The sequence below is a fragment of the Mesoplodon mirus genome (assembly GCF_964341445.2).
Source record: "Mesoplodon mirus genome assembly, chromosome: 3".
NCBI lineage: Eukaryota > Metazoa > Chordata > Mammalia > Artiodactyla > Ziphiidae > Mesoplodon > Mesoplodon mirus.
In genome coordinates this window covers 137817473-137840546 of record NC_138978.1, presented here as the reverse complement: position 1 = coordinate 137840546, position 23074 = coordinate 137817473, and the positions used below count along the sequence as shown (strand labels likewise).

Sequence of the window (23074 nt, the reverse complement as noted above, 5' to 3'; positions counted from 1 at the left end):
GAAATAGGTCAAGAATTAAGAGCCTGGGGCCTCCCTGGTGGCGCAGTGGTTGAGAGTCCGCCTGCCGATGCAGGGGATACGGGTTCGTGCCCCGGTCTGGGAGGATCCCATATGCCGCGGAGCGGCTGGGCCCGTGAGCCATGGCCGCTGGGCCTGCGCATCCGGAGCCTGTGCTCCGCAACGGGGGAGGCCACAACAGTGAGAGGCCCGCATACCGCAAAAAAAAAAAAAAAAAAAAAAAAAAGAATTAAGAGCCTGGAACTAAGGGGATGTTTTTATGAAAAACGCCCTCTAGTATGGAGCTATGGCCATGGGCCGGAGTTTCTGATGACATAGGAAATTTATGGTTCTATTATAAAGGAAGATTAATTATAGAAAAGCAAATGACTAGAGCAGAATTGGTTGCCAGGGTAGGGAGAAAACGCTGTCTCAGTTGAAGGAAACAAGGAGAAAGAGCATGCAGGGTATATTGTAAATATTTTCATGGAACCATTGTAATAGGTTGCGCATGCAAGAAGAGAAATAGGAACAAGTAGCTCCAACTTTTACAATTGAAATAATCATATAACTGCTTGGCTTGGTTACTAAGAAATAACCTGTGATTAATGGGAACTTGGGGAAATATTTTAATAGGACATCTAGAAACTAGGGGATATTTTTTTAAAAAAATCTTTGTAGAACATTTTGCGGTTCGATTGTGCTAAGATTGTTTGGCCACGTACCTGGTAATGTAATCAACTACAATATATAAACCTGTGATTGTGAAGAATAAAGACATAAGAGAAACATGCAATGCTGATACTTTAAGAAGTGTAATAGAATTATTTCCTTCACCGACGCTATCCATCCCTCGGGTATCCCTGGACTCGCTGGAGCTGGACTCCGGCACACGTTCAGCATAAAAAGAGCCTATCCAGCAACGGAGTGGGGTCACCTTTTGCGGCGGTGTCCGGGCCCGGTTAGGCCGGAACACCCCTCCCCCGCTCCCACCCCTTCCCGCCCGCTTCAAGAACTGGGGCTTCTCGGCTCTCCCTAGAGGCTCTGCGCTCTGGGGAGGCCGAAACCTCGACTCTCCGCTTCCCCCTCTCACCTGCCTGCCCCCTGCCCACCCCCCGCTCCCAGCGCCGCGCCGGGTGCGCTGGAGAAGCTCAACACGTGTCAATTGAATTGAACTGCTGCGGGCGCAGGCTGTACGCCGCCGCCGAGCTCCGATCAGCGCGACGTTACCGAGTGGAAATTTATGGAGTGAACGGTGTAAGCCAAAAGTTGCTCCCTGCCAAGGAAAATAAAACGCGGGTGATAATCTCCCAAGGCAGGGGTGAGGGGCCAGGACAGACCCTCTAATCATCTGAGGTGCAGACTGTGAAATGCCTGAGAACGGGGAGAAATTCTGGTGGATCTCCACTCCCCTACCGCCCCCACTCCCGCCTCCTTGTGCTCCACGGGCTGCCTCCTCCATCCCCCGCCTCTCCAAACAATTCCCACACAATCGAAACGTCCGGGGAACTCGGGCGCGGAGTTCGGGCGGAACGGCCACCGTTGCCCACGGTAGTGTTTTCAGGTAGCTCTGGACACCGAAATGGTAAAGGGCTTCTCCGGGAGGAAGGGGGGACCCAGTGTGGGGATGGGCACCGACGCGCACTCGCCCAGGCTCTGCTTGGTCTCGGAGGGGACGCACGACCGGGAGAGCGCAGCGCTGGTGGCGAGAGGAGGCAGCGGCAGCTGCCGCTGGGGTTTGACAGCTTTGGCTGAGCCGAGTGCTAGGCGCTTTACAGTAATTGCGGTCCTCCACCGGCCTTCTGGGTAGCGAGGGGAGTCTCGGCGCGCGGCTGGGAGAGCCGTCCCCGCCGCCCCCCATCCCCTCGGCTCAGGATCAACGGGCCGCCCGCGCCGCCGCCGCCGCCGCCCGAGTCGGTCTCTCGCTCGCCCAGGACGCGCGCCCGGGCGGGGTGTGCGCAGCCAACTCGGTCCAAGCGGGGGAGGGGAGGACAAGGGGCGAGGGGGACGCCACCCAAGTGGTCTGGGGTTCGAACCCAGATAGGCGAAACGCGCCGGGAATCGATGACGGCTGGGGAAACTCGGGCAAACCTTTTTGAGGAATCACCGCTCCGACACCCCACCGCCCAGGCGCTGCAACGGAGGGTGAGCGGAGGGTGAGCGGAGGCTGGGGGAGCTCAAACTTGTGAGAGCTGGAGGCGGCGGCGGGCGGGCGGCTGGCTGTCGCCTGAGCGCTGCGCCTGCAGGGGGAGGGGAGGCGGCTGCTGGGAGGGAGGGAGGGAGGCCGGGCGGGCGGGCGGGCGAGAGGGCGGAGGGAGGGGGAGGAGGAAGAGGAGGGAACCAGGGAGGGGGGACGCGTTGGGATCGCGGCGTGCGGCGGCAGACGGAGCCTGGGCTCCCAGCGGCGAGGGGAGGCAGAGCTACGCTCCTTGCTGAACGCGGACCGAGCTCGGCGGCAGCGGGGAAGACGCGCCGGAGCCCAGACCGCGACCGAGAGCGGGAGCGAGGCGGCAGCGGCGGCGGAGGGGGAGCCCGCGAGCTGCCGGGCGGGGAGCCCAAGCCGCGCTGTCGCCGCGCAGGGAAGACTTGGCCAACACACTCACACACACATAAACACCCAGCCCGAGCGGGCGCTCGCGGCTAATCGTCAGCATGGCTCTGGGGCTCCTGCCCGAGCGCGGGCGGCAGCAGCGGCGACGCGAGAGCTGCTGAGCCCGGCCCAGCCGCCGGAGCCCGGAGGATCGCGTGGGGCTGTCGCCACCTGCCCGGAGGCTTTGAGCCCACCCCCGCCCCCACCCGGCCCAGAGCCCACCCCTCGGCGTGGCCGACCCCGAGGGCAGCCGGCTGGCAGCAGACGGCGAGGGAGGCGAGCGAGCGCGGCCCCGCGAGCGGGTTGCGGGCAGCGGGGGACGGCAAACTTTGCTGTTCGCCGCGCTTCCCCGGCCCGGCCCCTTCTCCCATCGCCAACGTCGCCACCCCACTTTCCTCCAACCCCGCACACCTCTCCCCACCCACCCCACCTCCCGTCGCTCCTCCTCGCCGCCTCGACTCTGCTCCGGGGAAAACTTCAAAGCGCCGGATCGCAGGCTCCCTGCTTACTCCCCGGCTGGGGATTTCAGGTCAGTGCCCGGAACACCTTTCCCCGCGGAGGCCGCGCGGGCTGGCGGGCGTGCGTGCGGCGGGCTGCAGTCGGCCCCCTCCCTCGGGGCCCAGACTAGCGGCGGGTGGCTCCTCTGACTCTCTGGCGTACCCCTCGAAGCTTGTGCCTCGCGCTTCACTTTGGCTGCTTTGCTCGCGTTCGTTTTTATTTCCTAGCTGTAAGTTATTAAAAATGCAGCCAACCTAAGCGGCCCGGCGTGGGCTTCGGGGAGGGAGGGGCGCGGCGGGGGTGGCTGCCGCCCCCCTGGGGGCTGGGAGGAGAGCAGGGAGTTCGCGGATTAGAAGTTTGCAGGCAGTGTGTGTCTGTGTGCGCGGGAGCGCGGTCGTCGCTGAGTGCCGCGAGTCCGGCGGCGGGGGGCGTGGGGGTGAGCTGGGCTGGAAGCTGGGAAGCTCGGCTCGGCGTTAGCTTGCTAGCAGGAAGGGGAGGGCGGCGGGTTCCCGTCTGCTTTCGTTTTCGACTCGGGAAAGAACTGTAAAAACCTCCAGCCGCCGCTGCCTCGTCTCACCTCTCCGGGGGCAGCTCGTTCTTGCTCGTGGAACGACGGCGTGTGCGTGCGCGAGGGTGTGTGTGGCGGGCGCCCCGGGCCGAGCCGAGCTCGAGCTGCCGCCGCTGCCGCGCGACTCGGGAGGGGAGTCCCGGTTTTTTGGTTTTTTTGGCTATTTTTGGATTGCTCCAAAGCGTGAATCACATGGATTAAAAAAAAAATACTAGGAAATCGAAACAGGCGACAGCCAGTTCCGACTCGGCCCGCCCGCCAGCCAGCCAGTTAGGTCAGACGCTTTGTTTTGTAAATGTTCTTTAAAAATTTTAATCTGCCACTCTGGTCCACCCGCACCTTCCCCGCGACGTCGTGGGGTTGGTTTTAAGTTGGTTTTAAGTTTAAGATCTACCCCCAGGGGTGGGGGTAGATCGTGCGGAGGCGGGGGCGGCGGCGGGCCGGGGGGCGAGACCTGGGTCCTCCTCTGGGTAGCGTGGAGTCTGGTGGAAAGCCCTGTAGGGCGTGTGCGAGTCTGCGGCCGGAGGAAGTTGGTCCCACTCGGAGGGCGTGCGGCGCAGAGGCCGAGGGCGAAGAGGAACTTGCGCACCCGGGCGCGATCCTCGGCCGAGGCGGGGAGGGCGAGGCGCCGCTGCACCGCGGGGCCCGCGCTCGGAGCAGGCGGGCGGCTGCGCTGCAGAGCCTCCGCCAACTAGGGGGCTCGGGGCGGCGGCGACGTGCTCCTGCTGTTGACCAAGCAAGCCCCGGGGCGCCGTGTGCGGAGTAGGGCGGCTCGAGGCACGCGTGGTCCCGGCGGGCTTCCCGCCGCCTGCACTCTCGAGTGGGCACGTCCCCGGGTCCCTGAGATGGCTGAGCCTGGCCGCGTGTAGGCCGAAGCCGGGGCGAGGCTTAATTTGCAGTTAATGAATCTTTTCCAGAAAGTCCGCGATCTCCAGCTAGAGGCTGTGAGTGCCCGCGCGCGAGGGCGCGCGCCGCCGGCGTCTAAAGGGTTGGGGGGTTGCGGGGATGGAAGAGCGAAGGAGGGGGGAGGGTTATGTGTATTTAAAAACAAACCTTAAAAAAAGAAACCAGCGCGCTTCAAATAGGTATTCGTACAGCCTCTTGTGTCTAGAGTAGACAGCTCAGGGTTTTAGCTGGGTTTTTTTGTTTGTTTGTTTCTTTTTTGAGAGAAGGCCAGAGGAGGGGTAGTGGTATTTGATTCTAGGGGTAGTCTCTGGAGAAAAATCCTTAAAATGACTTGGGAATAAAAACGAGGAGGAAATGGCCCACCCCAGAAGGTGGTGGGTGGTGAACGCAGACAGACTTGGTTATTTGTAGCCATCTGACACTTCCTGTGGCACTGGAAACGGACACCGCGGGCCGAAATCAATCCTTACGAGGTGCTGGATTCGGTTTGGCCAACAGAATTGCTTGTGTGGAAGTCATTTTAATTGTCGGCCTCCGAGACTCCTGTACGTGGACACTTGGAAAATACATTTGCTTCTCGACCCTTCCCACTCCACCCCCGACCTGTTATCTGGTCTGGGCTTTGCAGTGTTGGTTCCCGTGTTTATTTTGGGCATGATTTCACCGCGAGGAGGAAGCGGGGAGATGGCGGTGATTAATATGCCGTCCAGGTTTAACCCGAGGCTGGCCTTTAGTGTGCGGGTTTACGCCGCCACTCACCGGGATTGCCTGGGGTAGTGGGGGGGCGCGCGCGGGGTTCGGGCGCCAGGCGCTCCACGGGCAGGTCGGGGTTAGGGCTCGGACGGCCCCAGCGCTGTCCTTTGAGGCGCTGTCACCAGTAGGTGACTGAGAGTTAATTGGGAAGTGTTCTCCGGATCAATGGGCCGCACAGCTCATTAGCGATTCTCTCCAGCCCTTTGCAGGGCCGGCCGGGCCTGTGCCTCCCACAGAGGCCGGGGCCCCGCGGCCCGGGCTGCGGAGAGCGCCTCTGGGAAGTGGGGAGGGATGGGCGGCGAGGGGCGACCGGGAGGCGAGTGTAACTTGGCCGGGCGGCGCGTTGCGTGCGGCGCCTCGAGGCCCGCGCAGCCCGCTCTTTCTTCCTGCTCTCGGTCGCCTCGACCGTGTCTTTAACTCGCTCCCGCTCGCGTCGCTGCCTGGCTGCTCCTCCCCGCCTCCCTCGCCTATCTCTTGATCTCTAAGCACGACGTCTGTGCTCCCCGCCCAGTTTGGGATTAGACAAGATAAAAATAGGACTGCCCAGCGCACAGAGCTGTGACTGTGCCCCGGCAGCCGTGTTGGTGGGAGCGCTGTGGGCCGGGGCCAGGGCGGACCCGCTGTGCGCTCGGGGCAGCCCGAGCCCGTAGAGTCCCACCCCGACCCTGCAGGCGCGGTCACGCTCCAGCGTTCTGTCCACCGGGAACCGTGCAGGCAGGGGGACCTGGGTAGGGTCTCCGCGCTCTCGCGGGTGTTGTTGGTGTGCCTGTGATAGATGGGTCTAGACAGGCATGCAGGCTCCCTCCCGGCTGAAGGACGGGAAGGGGGGGGGGGGCGGGCCGCGGAGGCGGCGGCAGACTCCCGTGAGCGAGCGAGCCTTCGGGCCCAGCGACCAGGGTGGAGGGAAGGCTGCGAGGGTTTCTCTTAACCCTTTAAAGACGATAGGGAGAGTGGGGGTGGGGAGTGTAGTAGAAATTCCTGGAGGCAAAGTAGCCCCCTGGGGAGAGGAGGCGGGAGTCTGGGCTTAGGGTTTTCCTTTCTCTTCTGTGTATGCAGTCTCACATCCTGGTACATTGGGCTCGATTCTTCGACGAACCAAACGCAGCTGCTAGGTGATCTAATTTGACCCGATACTTCTCAATGGGGAAGGTGTGAACACACACGGTGGGCACCCTCACTTAAGGAACTGAGTTGGGGAGATGCAGAGGTTAGACCTTACCGTTCCCAGAGGCCCAGTATGTGAAGGTCTGCTCAGAGCTTTAGTCAGTGGGGCCTCTGACCGAGAGTGTTGCCTACCAAAGACCCAAGCCTGAAATGCCTGGCCAGTGCGTACAGGTATGCGTCGGAGAGAGCAAAGGGGTCCTTGAGTTGTCTATGTAAATAAAAACACTTTTAACCATGAACTTGTGGCGAGTTCAAATAAGATATGTGCAGGGAGGCAGCCTCCAAACAGGAGTTGGACAGTGATGTGTACAAGACCGATCATTTGTATACACATCCATGGGGTCAACATTGAATGGGTCTAAAAATTGAATACAACTCTGCAGGCATTGGTCTCGTTCTTTCCCTGAGGTAGAAATTGGTGGGTGGGTTACCCTATAGAGAAATGAATCATTAGTCACACTCCTCTCTCCTTCCCCCTCCTCTTCCTTTTAGGGTTTGGAGTCTTAGGGGATCCTCTAGTTACATTAAACTGCAAACCCATATTGGTCTGGGAACGAGCCCCATTATAGACAAAGCAAGAATGTAATTCGTGGGGAGGTGTACGTGTTAGACAGGAATGCACAGATTAAGATGTGCGCCTGAATGACATGTGCTGAGACAAATCAAGACACTTGGACTCTGGTGCCCACATGGAACAAGAGATACAGAAGAGAGAAAGAACTGGCCGCGAGGAATGTAAACATGGGTATGCAAATACTGAGACCTAGAGCGAGATTCTAGGAGAAAATCCCAGACTTTGTTGAGCTGGAAACTAGAGCAGAATTTCTGTAAGTTCGTTCGAGAGACAAAAGCCCATTTAAAGGTGTGAAGAGGGTCACTTGGAAACACAAAAAGCATTCACATGCATACGTCCATGCTTAGATACACAGGCTGAATGACAAAAACCCCTCCATGCCTGATGAAGATTTTCCTGCCCGGTGAGACAGAGCAGGGCACGGAAGTGTGGGCCACACAACCACATTCGCACACTCATTCACTGGGAAATACTGTGTCTTCGGCTAGAGGGAAACTGAGGGCGACGGTGCCTAGCTAAGGGTGGATGGCCCTTGGTTACTAAGATTGCTTCTGGTTATAGTTTCTTCCCACCTAGAGTGGGGAAGAGAGTATGTCTTGAGCAGGTAGGAGGATTTCTGAAAGATTTTTGAGTTCTGGACCCTGAGAGGATGGATGGTGGAGGAAAAAGAGGAGTAGCTTTGCATTCTGGGTCGGAAGCAAGGGATGTTGCGCTCCTCTAAGCCCTGTTTGCTAAGGTGGCGCAGGGCCTAGTGAACTGAGAGAGACTGAACCGAAAGAAGTGCGAAGCTCGGCCTCTGGGCGGAATCAAGGGGAGGTATGCTTTCTTTCCCTTTTTTTTTCCCCCTTGAGGAGACCGTGCGGGGACGGCCAGCGTAGGGAGGATTAGCAGGCGCCTCTGTGACCCCAGACGCGCGCGTAAACTCGGCTTGGGTTTGGTTTGCCCGCGGCGTCGATTTGCCGCGGTCCCTCTTTGTCTGAGCCCAGCCGGGAATTCCAGCTTTTATCGGGAAGACCGCACTCGGGTGGAGCCCGCGCTGGGTCGGGCACGACAGCCGGGCCCACGGGGCTGGGCAGGAGGCTCGCCGGCCTCCGAGCCGCCCGAACACCAGGACGGTCCTCGGGATGCCCAGCGGCCCCGGCAATGCCACCTCGGTGGTTTCCTCGAGGGCGGCGGGCCCGGCAGACCCAGCCCGGCGGGGCGTGGGGCCTCACGGGTCCCCTTGGGCCGCCGTACCGCCCCTCTCCCCCTGGCCCCACCGCTCCCCCCGCCAGCCCGAGGCCCAAAGGAGCTCTGAAGGCCCTTTGTTAAGCTCCAGGGTCACATCCGTGCCCCGGGGGCCGCGCAGGGGCGGGAGGACCTTCTCCTGGCTGGAGGCCTCCAGCCCTCGGCTCACATGGTTCGGGCCTGGAGGGGCCTCGCGCAGTCAGGAGGCCCGGCCCGACCGGGCTGCCTCGCCGGAGTGTACGGCCGGCAGGATTCCGTCTGTTTGCAAAGGCTGGCTGCGCTGCCGGGGCCTAGATGGTGGCGCTGGCTTGAGAAGCAGCCGGGGCAGGAGTGGAAGGTCTTCTCAGGCCACCCCCGTGGCAGCCAAGCCGCCTGTGCCCCGAGCACTTGGCCGTGGACGTCTCCCAACCTCCAGCCCGGCCCGACGGCTTTCGCTGGTTGCCCCCCATGTGTTCCTCCGGAAGGGATAGCTGACTTTCTGTTGGATGGGAATTAACCAACGAGCTCTTCCCCCCGCAACGTTTCTGTAAGAAGGTCCCCTTTCCCAGCGCAGGCTCATTTCCGCCGGCCCCTAGTTGAGGGTGTTGGAAATGTGGGGGGGGGGCGTCCCCGCACTTTGTTATTTCTTAGAACCATGTCTCCCCGGCCAGCCATCGCCCCTCAGCACCCATGGGCTCCGGCGCCCCGTGATTAGACTAGCGGGGAAGTTCGCCAGGAGAAGATCCTGACAGCATAAAATAGAATTTGATCTAAAAGACAGTTTCCAGTATAATCTCATTATGCATCACAGACTCCCGGTGTTATTTTGTGGAAGGCGGACAATGATCAATTTACATTGACCCGGGGCTGGGCGAGCTTTTAGATGGTAATTGCCATATTGATGTGCATGCAAAAAGGAGACCTGCTAAAATTAAAGACCGGAAGCTAAATGAAACTAAATTTCTTGTCTAGGTGCAAACCAGAGGAACTACTGGGGGGAAGAGGGTGAGTCAGGTCAGGGTGCCAGGGGCAAGAGCAGGTGAGAGGCCCAAGAGCTCCGGGAGGTCACAGATTTGGGAGCGATCTTTGCCCTGGTGATTTCAAAACGTGAGGAGGGGGCTTGTATAGGGTATGGGGACCCAGCAGGGAAAAGTTATAAACAGGCACTATTGCATTGAAGGCACTGGGATCTTTTAATGCTAGTAGTAACTGCGAGGGGGGAGGAGAGGTTTATAGGGTTATAGGGGTCTTCCTGCACCATTTCCGGCACCCCCCATTTCTATTGTTCTACCCGAGCGCTCATAACCGTGCCAAGGGCACCCACATTCTTGCATCTGAAGAGTTAAATTTTTTTTTAAAGACAGGCCTTAAACTTCCTCCGCACCCCCCTGCCCCCGCGTCTGGTCTTTCGAAGAGAGCGAGAGTAGGGGGCGGTTCTGCATGCCGCTGCGGGCAGGCCTGGACCTTTGGAGGCTGCGGGAGTTCCTCCCCGGACGCAGCAGCAGCCCCGGACTCGGCCGCACGACGATCGCTTTGGGAAGCGGCTCGCTCCAGGTGGCCCAGGGGACTCACGGTGCCCGGGGGCGGGGGTCACCTCCTTGGAGGTTGGAAGGGCCTGCACGGAGGGTGTGGAGGCGGGAAGGCGGGGGCTGGAAATCCTGTCCCAATCGGCGGTGATGGCCAAGGCCGGAAAGTTTAAAAAAGAGAGAAAGCCACTGGCTGCGAGCCAGGGGCTGCCGGGCCGCCGGGGCGTGTTTGGCTGACTAGAGGGGTGAGGACCCGGCTCCGCCATCGCCTCGGTCCCTCCCGCTGCGGAGGCCCTGGCCTGCCCCAGGCGCTCCTGGAGCCATTTCACACATCCGGAGCCTCGGCCACTGGAGGAGCCACCCGCCCGGGGCCGGGAAGCCGCAGGGGCGGCTGAGTGTCCGGCGCTCCTGCCCGTTCCCCTTCCCACCGAGCTGAGCTGGAGACGGCCCTCGGTCGTGGAGCCTGTGGCGTCTGTGGCATCGGGTGTGGATGGTTCCCGGAGCTTCTGAAAGCCCGGGGCAGAGCAGGAAATTGAAGATGGGGTGGGGAGGGGATGTTGAGCGCTGACCCTGCGCTGCTGGGATGAGAAGTTGGGGAGAGGAGAGATAACCCCAACCTCCGGCTTGTCTCGGGACTTGGCTTTTTGTGGGGACCCCCAGGAGTCCAGGAGGGTCCAGCATCTTGCAAGCCGCTTCCCCCTCAGTTGCCTCCCCAGCCCACTTTGGTCCCTGAGTTTTTCATTAAAGTCCTAGGAAAGGTAGATGTAGGCAGTCTTTCCAAAGGGCTTTTGCTCTGTCTAGATAATTTGATTTATTGCTTTATGTGGCAAGCCTTCTTCTAGTTCCAGGTGTCAGCACTTTTTATAGAGACCTAAGAGTAGCACCCACCTCCCACTGCCTGTTCTGGGCTCCTGGAGGAGGGGAAAGTGGAGCCTTGTTGGGAACCCCTGGCCTCACACCAGGGTGTTCCAGTGTAGGGAGATGGGTAGGATGTTGGCAGAAATTTCGAAAGACTTCACATGGACCAAGAGATTTCTGGGTGTAGGAGAAACTAGGGTGCGGGCTCCTTGTGGACCGAATTTCATACGTGTTAAGTGCTATCCTTTTACCCTGTATTGGAGTACAAGGGCTAAGGAAGGCTTCCGAACTTCTTGGGGATTCTGGATGGCACAATTTGACCAATAATTGGCTCCTCTCCTCAACTCCAGGACTGAGTTTGACCGTGGCCCATTTTTACTAGCTGTGTGACCTTGGGGGCAGGTTATTTATGGCCTCTGAGCCTCAGTAAGTTTCTTCATTTGTAAGACTGGGAATAATTTTCCACCTTTAGGATCAAAGAATACTTGGCACATAGTAGGCCCGGAGGATTAGTAATTGCTTTGAATGACTGGTCAGATTCCTATAGGTTGCTTCTCCGTTCCCTGCTGCCCCTGAGATGCCAGCCGCCCCCCCCCCCAACCAAGACCTGCGTAGGCCAGTGTCTGGGGACCAAACTGCAGGTTAAGCTCCCCTCCAAGGGTATTCCTGAGGCTATTCCTCCAGGTCTGCCTCCGTGGGTTCCTCTTTCCCTTTGTTACAGTTCTTTGCATTCTGGGCTTTAAAGGAATCCATATGAAAAGGCTGGGATTTTTTTTTTCTCCCCCTAAGTGGGATCATTTATATGGTTAGGAATTGATTCCAGTACCGGTATCTAGGTGCTCTTTGGCAAGTTCTCCCGTCATTCTTTTGGGGAGAGGGAACAGCAACGGCTGGAGGGGAGAGACCTGGTGGGAAGAGGTGAAAGGGTCTGGCCCACTGCAGGGGCCAGAGGTGCTGTGGTTTGTCTGATAGGGATTAAGTCTGGATGTTATGAGGTCTCAGTGTGGTTTTCAATAAAAGTCTGTCAGGGATTGCTTCTTTTCTATCGATATGTATTTAAAAAAATTACTAGCATGAGAAGAAAACCAGACCTGTATGGATCCAGGCCGGTAGTAAGCTACTGTGATCAGGTTTCCTACTAGACTCCCAGAGGGGAAGTCAGCGTTTGATTGAAGCTACACTTGGTTCTTGACTCTCTGGGGATGCCTGCTCTGAAACAGGAGCGCTGCCTTTCTCTCCTCCCCGCCCCCACCCTCCTTTTCCCTTCTTCCCCTAAAAGACTTTGTGCTGAAAGAGCTTCAGTAGGCATGAGTCCCTGGTACCTCTCTAAAGAATGCCTTTCAGCCTTTGCTGACATTGTTTTGTGAACAGTGGGTTTTACCAGGCCAGCAGTTTTCCCCCATCTTAGCTCACTATTTTAGAAGTTCGAGTATGCCCAGGATGCGCCCAACTGCAGTGCTTTCCAGTGTGTGTAGCCAGGGCCTTGCCTGTAATCTGAAGACACCTTAACCTTTGCCCTAGGTGCCCCCCCCGGGGGTGGGGGTGGTGAAGGTGGGGAGAGCAAGGACAGGGGATCGTTGTTGAGTGTCTGTTTGTTTTCTCCAGCCACAGAGGCAGAAGGGTGGAGTGGGGCGAGGCCGAGAGTACGTTCCAGCCTTGGGTCTGATTTAAAACTTGGTTTAATTGGAGAAACTCTTAGGCATTTAACAGTTCTGTACAAATGCAAACTTGAAATAGCTCTAGGCCTACGTCAATTAGGAAAGAATAAATGAAGTACAGAGATGTCCAAACTATGTAAATCCTAGAGTTGTCTGCCCTCCCATAAACACATGACAAGTGCCAAGGCATTTCCAGTCAAAACACCCATGGAACCAGCAGCCTCCATCCTTTGTATTTATTATTTTATTAACAGCATTTTACACAGCATTTAACAAGCACAGCCTGCCTGCTTTCCACCACGGCTCTCAGCAGACTGAGGGGTGGAAAACAGATGGGGGTGGCGAGGAGTGGTCTCTAGAAGAGACTTCTAAGCTGGAGAGATCTCTTCAGATGGGCAAGGAAAAGGAACATTTGGGGTTCCTTTCTCCTGGCCCCAAAGAGAAGACAAAAGTAATGCTTTGGAGGAAGAAATCCCCTCTCCCTTCTCCGGAGGAAAGTTGTGCAGATGTGGTCTGTCTAGTCTCCACTTGGATTTCCAGAAGGTGTGAAGCAGGGTCTGCTTTCCCAACACTCTGCCCATCAGTTATTGGTGCTTTTCAAAGAATAAGTATATGTCTGCTATCAGTATTCTATATCCTGGTGGAAAGTTTATAACGAAAACTAATGCCTTTCTTAAGTCATAAAATGAGCCTTGGGGGCTTCCCTGGTGGCGCAGTGGTTGAGAGTTTGCCTGCCAATGCAGGGGACAGGGGTTCGAGCCCTGGTCTGGGAGGATCCCGCGTGCCGCGGAGCAACTAGCCCCGTGAGCCACAAATACTGAGCCTGCGCGTCTGGAGCCTGTGCTCCGCAACGAGAGGCCGCGATAGTGAGAGGCCCGCTCACCGCGATGAGGAGTGGCCCCCACTTGCCGCAACTAGAGAAAGCCCTCACACAGAAACGAAGAGCCAACACAGCCATAAATAAATGAATAAATAAAAATTAAAAAAAATGAGCCTTGTATGATTATTTAATTAAAATCTATTTAAGGACCGATTAGGCATGTAATTTGCGCTAATAATGACGATTATGGAAATGTTCGACTTAACCAAAAATCATAAAAGGAGACATTTTGGTCAGTGGGGCGACCAGGAAGGATTCAGGGAGTTGGACGGTTTTCCGAAACACACGAGGCTTTGGGCTGCAGAAAGTGCCGGGCTGCCTAGCCTCTGGGACCACGGTAGAGAGGGCTGCAGGACCCCAGGCCTGGCCGGGGCAGGCCGACCCACACTTTGCTGAGCAGAGAAACCGACCCTGGGAGTCTGAACAACCTTTATTCCCAGCTGAGGAAATGGGGGAGGGGGCCTGGGAGGAGGAAACTCTGGGAGAGCTGATGAACCGCACAGAACTCTGCGCGAAATGGCTGTGTTGTCTTGCTTTAACAATCAGCAGCGACACACGCATTGCTGCCTCGGCTAGCCTTGGCTGGAGCCTGGAGGGGTGGGGGGAGGGGGGTCTCTTGTTCCGGAGAAACCTGCCAGCTGCTGGGCTTGGTGCGAAGGCAGACACAATGCTGCTGTTGTTGGTTTGATCTCTAACTGGATTGTTAGTCTGGCCTTAACTGTGTGGTAAGGGGGGAGTGTGAAGGCTGTTTACAGCGAGTGCAAATAATGTGACAGCTGTTGGCGCACGAGCAGCGCTGTGCCTCCTCGGCGCTCACACAGAGCGCGCACCGTGCAGGCCCGCGGAGAGCTGCAGAGGTGGCCGCCCCTTGCTGGCCCGGGAGCCCTCGGATGCGCTGCGAGAGAGCCCTCGGCGGCGGCACCCGCCCCCCGCGACACGCATCTTTCTGGCTCCTGGGATCGTGGTGGACGTGCGCGCTGGTTGGTGTGTTGTGGTTTAGGGAACTTGTTAGGCAGAGGTGGCAGGAGAAGGCCTGCGGGGTCATGAGTGTCAACTGTCTGGAGGGGTTTGGCCGGGATCTGTTGACCTGGGGCCTCAGTGGCTTGTGACCGGGTTGTTAAGATTTGGGAAAATAACTTTCCGCCCTAAAGCAAGCCTGTTGGAAAGAATGTATTATTAACTGAAGGCTTTCTGGAAATTGCAGAGGCTCTGAAGGCCGTTGTTCTTCCTCTGAAATGGCCCTGTTATTCAGACAAGTTCAAGAGACGGGCGGCCGCTGTGTTCTATGCCCTCGGCCCTGTTTCCTGGATTGGAAACACAAGTGGGTAGGTTCAGGACCCGAAGGGGGGGTGAATGGGGGTGGGGAGGGGTGCAAGTCGGCTTTTGATCACCCGCCTCCCTTTGCCTTCCCGGTTTTTAAGAGCGCGCTTGCCTTTCAGCTGCAGGACCAACGGTGCTGTCTTGAGGTCTGCCCACAGCGCCACCCACTCTGTGACTTAATCAACTAAATGCCCAGAGCCCGGCCTTCTCTGAGTTCCTGGTCCTCTGCCAGGCACTGCGGGGAGGCGCCAGGGTGGGAGGGAGAACAGTTGGTGGGTGGCAGCAATACCCCGCTGGGCCGGTCCAAGCTGGCGGGCTCAGGATGGTCCTCAGGTTGGTCCAGAAGATGGGCCTGCCCCTGGGCTGTCCTGGGGCAAGCTGGGTGTAAACACCACTCCCCCCAACCTCAAGGTTGAAGGCTTCCGCAGCCCTGGCCCCCGGGCTTTGGAGGATCATTTAGAGCTGACTTAACTCTATATCGTGCCCTTCTGTGTGACTTCGGCCCCTGAGTGTACAGCTTGCAGGATATCTGCAAATTATGGGTCCACCTCCGCCCCACCCTGCCCCCAGATCTACTCTCTGAGTTATAATGTGGACTTCTACATCTAGTTGGGTTCCCTAGAGGGGAGCTGGGAGATGCTTCTGGAATGATACATGAACTTTGGTGCCAGTTCTATAAACTGGTCTCTTTTTATGACGTGTGCCATTTTCTGTAGGAATGTTGCTTGCAAAACGAGTTTCGCCTTGGAGGAAAGGCGGAAAGATAGACAAGCCTGCAACGCCAAAGCGCTGGCAGTCTTTCCCTCCTTCCAGCTCTCTTAAAGCAGCCGGGCTGCATTTCCAGGATTAGACTCGTGCTTGTGAAGAGGGACTCTGGTTGGCTTTTTTTTCCCCCGAAGCAAATGCAAATCAGAGAAAAATAATTTTCTTTCAACGATATGCAACGTATTAGTCACTTGTTATCGTGCTCCGAGGCAGGCCTCATTTGCGCGTCTGCCAGCTCGCTCACATCTGCTCGGCGCTGTTTGGGGCATTTTAACCTTGGTGGTGTCGTGTCTGGTCCCACGGATCAAGGAGGAGTAATTAAGCTCTGAACAGCTAGAAGAATTCACGGGCCCCCACGTCTACCGCAGTTTTCCCACAGCTTTGTTTGGGGTGTTCCGGGTTCCAAGATGAACAGACGTGGGGTTCCTATTGTTCCTCGTAAAGAAAGTGGGAGCCCCTGTCCTCCTCTGACCCTCATCCCCAGCCTTCCCAGGACTCCCAGGCTGCACACAATCAGCAGGGAAGCCGGGTGCAGATCACAGGACCCTGTGTTTTATGCATCTTTTATTCGTAAAAAGTTCCTTTGTGCTTCCTGTGTGTACTAATGATAGCTGTCGTTAATAGCTTTCTGGTATAGCTTGTTCCTTGTGGGGGGAGGAGTTTGCAGTGAGTTCACTTTATTTCTACAAAGCCCTGATGGAGGCTGCAGTGCAGTGACACCCCCTCTAGAGTCGTGGTCTATGGATCGTTTATTCTGGATTTGTTTCCAGGTTGTGTAGACTCCAAGTGGGATCCCAGCCTGTAGGGACCAGACCCGGGGGGGTGTGGAGGGTGGGTGGGTGGGCGGGGAGGAGTGGAGTCAGGTCGATTAATTGCATTCAACCTCGGTTTCCTGTCCTGGGCTGCTGCCTCCTGTTGAGGGACACCAGCTTCCAAATGGGGCCCCCTCTTGCATACACGCGTGGTTGTGTGTGGCACAACCGTGAAAGAAAGTGAAAGGAACAAAAAGCCGAGGCCTGGCGTGGGGGGGGGCGGGTTGGCGGGGGGAAGGGGAAGTGTCTGAGGTTGGTCCAAGAGCTGACGGGGGGCCACGGCTCTGCTTTTGGGAAAGGGGGTGTGTGGCGGGCAGCCCCGGTTTGGCAGCGGCTCTCCCGGTCGATCCTTGCTGGTGCCCCCCTCCCCAAGCCCCCGAGCCCCCTTTTACAGTTGGCTACACCTGGCTTGCATCTTTGAATCGGGGAAGGTGGGGGAGGCGTCCACGGAGAGAACACTCCAGACTGGCCGAAGGGAGCGCAGGACGATGGGCCGGAGCGGTCTCCAGTCAGTGCCCACTCCCCTGGGGCGCGCCGCCGCACATCCTGGGTTCTCCGTGCGCCCACCCAAAGTTGCTTTTTGTCAGAGATTCAGCGGCAGGCGCCTGGGAAGGGGGAGCCCAGAGGAGCGCGCGGGCGGGGTGAGCTGGGGTCGGGGGCTGGCCGAGAGAGCCGGGGGTCCTGGAAGGTCGGGCGGGGGGTGCGTGTGCGGGATCGGCCCCGCGCGGGGACCTGGCGGAGGAGGGGCGAGGAGCCTGCGGCAGCGCGGGTGTGTGTGGTGGGAGAGAAAATCCCTTTGATGCCGACCGATCCGTGCTCAGGGCTGAGGCGGGGGAGGGGGCGCCCTTCCCCCACTCGCCGCCGCCGCTGCAGGCCAAGTTCACTCCCGACTGACCCGAGTGGCTCGCGGCGCTATCCTGGCGCCCTGGGAGGAGGCAGGGAAGGTTCTGGTTGCTCAAAAGGTCAGGGCCAGCCACGTGAGTTTCCCGTCCCCCACCCCGTCACACCCGCACTCCTGCTCCGCAGCTCTGTTACTAATGCAAAACTTGGGTCGTGAGTGGGGACGCCTCTGGAGGCGGCGACAGCCATGACTTGGAGTGTGCCAAGAGACAGAGCCTGGGCAGGCTGGATCACTCCTCCCACCCTCCACTCCCCCCCAGCACCCATGCCCGGCTGCAGGACCCAGTCAGGCGACCTCCTTCAGCCACACCCCAGGAAGCCTGCGACCCTCCCCCCGACCTGGGTGCATCCTTGGGGTTCCCTTCTCCCCACTGCTACGCATACTGGGGAAAACATCCCAGGAGGACTTGCCCCAACGCTGCACACCCTGGACTGCTTTTTCTCATCTCCCACCTCCTCGCGGCCCCCAGTGCTAAAATAGGAACTTCTTCATCCCTCCCTTCCTTGACGCCAGTAGAGAAGTGCCTGTGTGTGACTCAGTCTGCGCTTGGAGCAGTCCCAGGAAGGGCTCCCGCGCCATGAGCTTTGGGCTTCCATGAAAGCCACACACTCTGCAGAAGGTCACCCCTCCCTGGCCCCCTCTGTGTCCCTGCCTCAGCCTTCCCTCTGCCGCAAGGAAACTATGTAGCCATTCTGGGGTTTGTTTGTTACGTAGAATGTTTAGTGGAGTCAGATGCTGTTTAATGGGTTAGATGTGGCCTGCACCAGCTATTGCCAGGCAGAACTCAAGTCCATAGTGCAGTTTAATCCTCTGGAAAACACGGTGCCAAAGATTTACAGATGAGGGGGTCAAAGTTGAAGAGGTCCGGCCACCTGCCCAGAGACACGCCATGGATGAGAGTGGGAGCTGGGAGGCTGTGGTGACTGCGCGCGCGCGCGTGTCCTCCACAGAGAACCAGCCATGCCCGTGCAGTGAGAGACACCCCTTCCCCGAAGAGGTCCCCAGCCTACGGAGGACCGTGGCACATGGCATGCTGGCTGGGAGCCCTGCCGTCTGCCCGGCCTTCTGAGCCGGAAGCTCCCCAAAACCCGTCCAGGTCTTCTTGGTCACTAACTGGATAAGTGCCTGATGCGGCATGGGGTGCCTAGAGAGTGAGGCCCTAGGAAGGGGCACCGTTAGTATTGGAGTGGAGTTGGGATGGTTTGGTGGCGCTGCTTCCCATTCCGTCGCTGTCACTTGACAAGCGTGCTGTGCAGACTTGAACCAATCCATCAGCGCCTCAAGGGCGGAGGCAGTGGAAAGTGGCCCGGTGCCAGGAGGAGCTGGGGTGGAGAGAAAGGAGAGGTGGCAGGAGTGGCCTGGTGCTGCCTTCCTCCCTGCGCTCACGCCAGCCTCTCACTGCCACTGCTCCTTCCTTTGCAATCTGTTTGTTGCCTGCCAAGGGGAGTCGCCTTTAAAGAAAAAAAACAAAACAAACGTTCTCTCCTTCTCCTCATTCCATAATGGTGTCTTCATAGCAGGAATCGGCAGAACGGTGGTGGGTACAGCTGGGGACCCGTGTGCCCCCTCGTGTCTTTTCACAGAGGGCCAAGGTGCCCTCACTCAGGGATGCCGAGGTTGGGGGGACAGCTCCTAATCTTGGTCCCTCTGACCTCTTTCTGCCAATCAGGCTCTTCTCCCCAGCGTCCAGGCCAAGCTCGGATGCTAATCATAACTCTTGGTTCCCGGACCAGATGACTGCCCAAGTCTGTCGAGGGAGACTCAAGCTCTCCTGTGCTTGGCCCTAGGGCCAGACCGAAAGCCGGAGACCACGCGGCGAGTCTGCGTTTTGCAAGCCGGGTCTCTCCCAGAACTGGGTGTTCAGCGGGCAGCCACCACAATTCCTGGTCTGTTCTTCAGAAACCAGACCCTCCTCCGTCTCCCCGGCTGACCCCTTCTCTTGGCCACCTTCCCTCTTCATCCCTATCCCACATCCTTGCCCCCTTCTCTCCACTGCTGGAAAAAAGGGTTAAAACCCAGAGCCAAGGTGTAGCTTAGCAGCTCCCACTGGAAACAGGTTGGTGCTTGTAAAGTGCTTTTCATGGACTTCACACATCTTGGCACTTCCAGAAGCATCACCCACCTGTGGGAGAAAAGGGGGGGGTCGTTGAGAAATAGGGGCAGATGAGCCTCTTATATACAGCAGCAAAGCGCCTGCTCTGTCTGTCATCTAAATCATGTCATTTGCCCCCTGCAGCGTGACCCACAGCCAAGGGTGAGGGAAGTCACTTTTGAAGAACTTTTCCTTGGAGGTTAAAAAAAAAAAGAAGAAAGTAAGAAAGACCCCCAACTATTTCAATAGCCGCTTCTAGAAGAGGAATGGGGTGAGTGTGGCGGTGTCTCTGACCCTATCTCTGTGTCCCTTGTGCCCAAGATTCCCTTAGTTAGTTCTACATCCCAGAGAGATGGGGGGTGGGCCCGTTTCTCAGTGATGGTGGGGTGTACGCAGTACGGCCTTTGCCCAGGATGAGGGTGTTCCTGCCCAGGATTTGGGCTGTCGCTCTGGAGAAGGGCCTCACGCCAGGCAGGGCCCCCGGCTCCTTGGCCCTTTCCGCTCAGGTCCATCTTTGGCCTGGAACCTGAAGAGTTAACAGTCTTTAGCTCGTTGCAATGAAATTATGGCTGGCAGTGGCGCCGCTGTTTGTTCAACAGACCTCCAGTTTTAAACAGTTCACAAAAAGTTCATGGGGCAGCTAAAGATTATAAGTGTGTGTGTGGGTGTGTGTGGGTGTGTGTGTGTGGGTGTGTGTAGTCAGCAGGATCCAGTACTGAGCCTTGCCCCTCCTCCTCTTGTTTCTTCACGGCCAGCCCCCCGCCCCGCCCCCACTCCCGTGACACTGGACCACGCTCGGGGCCTCAACCCTCCATCTGACCCTGTGCACGTAAGAACACTTCATCCTGGCACTGGGTGTTATTTCTCTGTGCGGCGTTAATATTGAAAACCCCACCAGACAAGACCTGGAAGGGCGGGGAGAGGCTTTGAAAGCACCCCGTGGTCCCAGGTGTCTCTAAACTGCATTCCCCTGTCATGCTAAGTCCAGGCCGCCCTTTCTAAAGAAAAGCCCTTTCAAGGGAAGGGGGCTGCTGGCCCTTTTTGAGGGGAGGGGAGAGGGCTCAGTAGGATGATTGTGGCAGCGGCCTTTCTGTTTCCTCAGTCAGGTGCTCAGAGGTCCTTGTCCCAAGGTGACAACTAAAGGAGACATGTAAGAGGCAGCTTGTGTAAGTTTTGAAGACTGGAGCACCAGAAGATTGGGGCTTCGAGGGCACACATGCTTCGTCCCTCATCCTTTTCTTAAGGGTTTGGTGGAGTGACCCTTTGGCTTCTGGTATAATGTCCAAATTTCATCATGACACCCAGCCAGGGGGTGGCATGGTGTGGTCCTCCCGCTGCAGCCACGGCCAGGACACTTGCACCGAGGAATGTTGCTCCTCCACCTTTTAGATGAGGCTTCCCTGGACATCTTCCTTTTGGTCTTCCTTTTGTTAGAAGGGGCTGCAGGGGTTAGGGAGGGGACACTTTGTTGAACGTGCCTTCTGGTCGGCCCTGCACTAGTGGTGGCCTGCCCCCACCTTGATTTGTATGTTCGAAACACGGAAGAACAGCCCGTGAGCCCCCCACAGGACCTTCCTTGATGCCCAAGTCCATCTGAGTCCACCTTTTCGGGGCACTGTGGCCAGCCACTGGAAATGCCCCAGTCTGTCTGAAGAAAGGGACGCTTCCTAAAGAAATAGCTTCTCTAGAATCCCACCAGGCCGGACACAACTGGGAGATCCCTGCCTCTCCTCCAGCTTCATCGTTGAGCTCTAACTCCGCGCCGTGTGTCTGCGGCGTGGGGCTCTTGATGAACAGACGGTGTTCTCTTCTGTATAGGGGCCGACGGGGATGCTGGTGGACAAAAGCCTGTGTTAGGACAAAGAAATGCAGAGGGATAGCCTGGCTGGCTTTGGGATTCATAACATATCTTTGGGCTCATAACATATCTAACAAGATATAGCAATCTTTTTTGATTTTTTTGAAGTTTAAACAAATAGTGTACTCTGCATGAATTTTGTCTTTGAAATGAATCATTCTACTGTGGGATTTATGATGCTATAGAACTAGTTTACGAAGAAAGTGTAGTAGGCTTCACATATCTCCATATCTTATATTGATGGCATTTAAATTCTAATACCAAACTGTTATTGTTTCATAAACTAGGAGAAAATTGCGCTGATAACAAGCAGGAGAAGCTGGCAGAACCAATAGATTTTCTACTCTTTCTTTCTATTGTTTGTAAGCCTAGTTACCCTAGTTGACCAGTTAATGACAACACATAATGAAATTTTCCTGGCTGCTAATTAATTAGCTCTAATTTCACTAGTTTTGTTACTGGTAACGCTTCCACTAATTCTATGTGTGAATGTCTTCTTACCCTACTCATCCTATTTTCCTCTCTGAGCTTCCTCATATGTAGAGAACCCATTTAATTGACTTAAGAGTCAGAAGAGACTTACAATCAGAGAAAAAGCAAAAAAGAATGACTATAATGCCAACTAGTATAACTATTAATTAGAACTTATGTTTTGAGGATTTTCAGACAGAAGAGGGGTAGAAATGATAATAGTTTAGTTTTAGGAAGGCTGTAGTACACAAATAGAACCCCAAATCACACCACAGATAATTTTCCAGGAATTTAATATATCTGATATACACTCAATTTGTGCCCATGAATGGTGAGCAACTGAAAGTAAAGGAGAATCACATAGTTACATTTCCGGACAAATCAGGTTATCAGAATGATGCAATAATGACAGTTTACCTCAGTCACTTCTTAGGCTTTCTTATTTACTATGCTAAATGTTAAATGAGATTCCTGAGTAAAAGCATTACAATGACTTCAGCATTGTGGGACATGAAACACAGTGAGAACTCAGAGCAGGGAAGGAAATAAGTCAGGTAAGCAGGAAAAAGAATTGAAAGAGCTGAAAGATGTATTACTTGGCTGTCAGGTGTTAGGAGAGTTTATTTGTGCTTTTTCTTAATCTTCATAACGCTCTTGTCAGAATGGTAGTAACATACCCATGTTTTTAGATGAGCGACCTTTAACTGTAGGTTGCACTTGATTGTCTGCCAGGTTTTCAAGTCTGTGATGGGGACAGTAATGTCAGAAATTTCAATCCCAGTCAAATCAAGAGCTGGTAGAAACACCATTAAGGAAGTGCATAGTTTTGACCCAAATTTAACCACATTAAAATGTTGTCCTTTCTTCTCCAGGATGATAGTCTGTATTTCAAGAAGAATTCTAATTCTTGCCCCATAACAATTTCTCTGAGTTCTTTGTGCCAACTAAAGCCTTTGATTGATTTTCGTATTAGCAAAGCCCTGGAATTCTATGCAAAATGCTATGAATAGTTATCTACCTATCTAATTATATTTAGCAAAAGGATGCAGAGCCGTTATCAGATTCTCAAAACTCAATCAGATTATCTAAGAGTTTACATTAAATGAGGTAATGAATGCCCTTTCTGGATCCAAACATTATAATATTTTTAATCCTTACCGTGGTCCCTGAAATGTCTATTATCTCTAATTATCGGTAAGGGAACTGAGGCGTCGTAAAGTCTTAAGTAAGTGAGAGGTCTGGAATTCAAATCCAGGTCAGTTTCAGTCTTGAACACCACTAATTCTATAGCCTACACTGCATTCTATACTCTTACTGTAGATAATCAATATATGTTCATTTATTTCCTCTACCCCAGTTGGGGACAAAGAACATGGGTGTGTGAAAGAAAGTACAGATCAGTTTTAATGTAAATGATATAATAATAATGCTAGTCAGCAGTTATGGAATATTGATATTGTGCTAGGAGTTGAGCATTAAGTACTTTACAGGCATTCTTTTATTTAAAATCTCATATATATAATACCTACCTTAGGAAGTAGGTAATATAAATGTGCCAAGGTGATTGAAATAACGTGGTCATGTACAGGCAATGAAACTGGGAAAGAGTTTTCTGGGCTGATGGTTGAATTTTGGCCAAGACATTAAGGGGAGAAGGGATGAGCACTGGTGGGGAGA

The 23074-nt window shown here is 55.7% G+C and overlaps 1 protein-coding gene across 1 annotated transcript in view; it reads left to right on the top strand.

Annotated features, from left to right (window-relative positions):
- Positions 1-1367: 1367 nt before the first annotated feature.
- Positions 1368-23074, top strand: part of LOC309799254 (uncharacterized protein) — a gene marked incomplete at its 5' end in the record, with an annotated part of 59460 nt that continues 37753 nt past the window's right edge. The window contains 3 exons of the mRNA XM_082612228.1: positions 1368-1548; positions 1808-2142; positions 2244-3116. Coding sequence (XP_082468354.1) covers positions 1368-1548; positions 1808-2142; positions 2244-3116 — 1389 coding nt within the window. The remainder of the gene's footprint in view (positions 1549-1807; positions 2143-2243; positions 3117-23074) is intronic.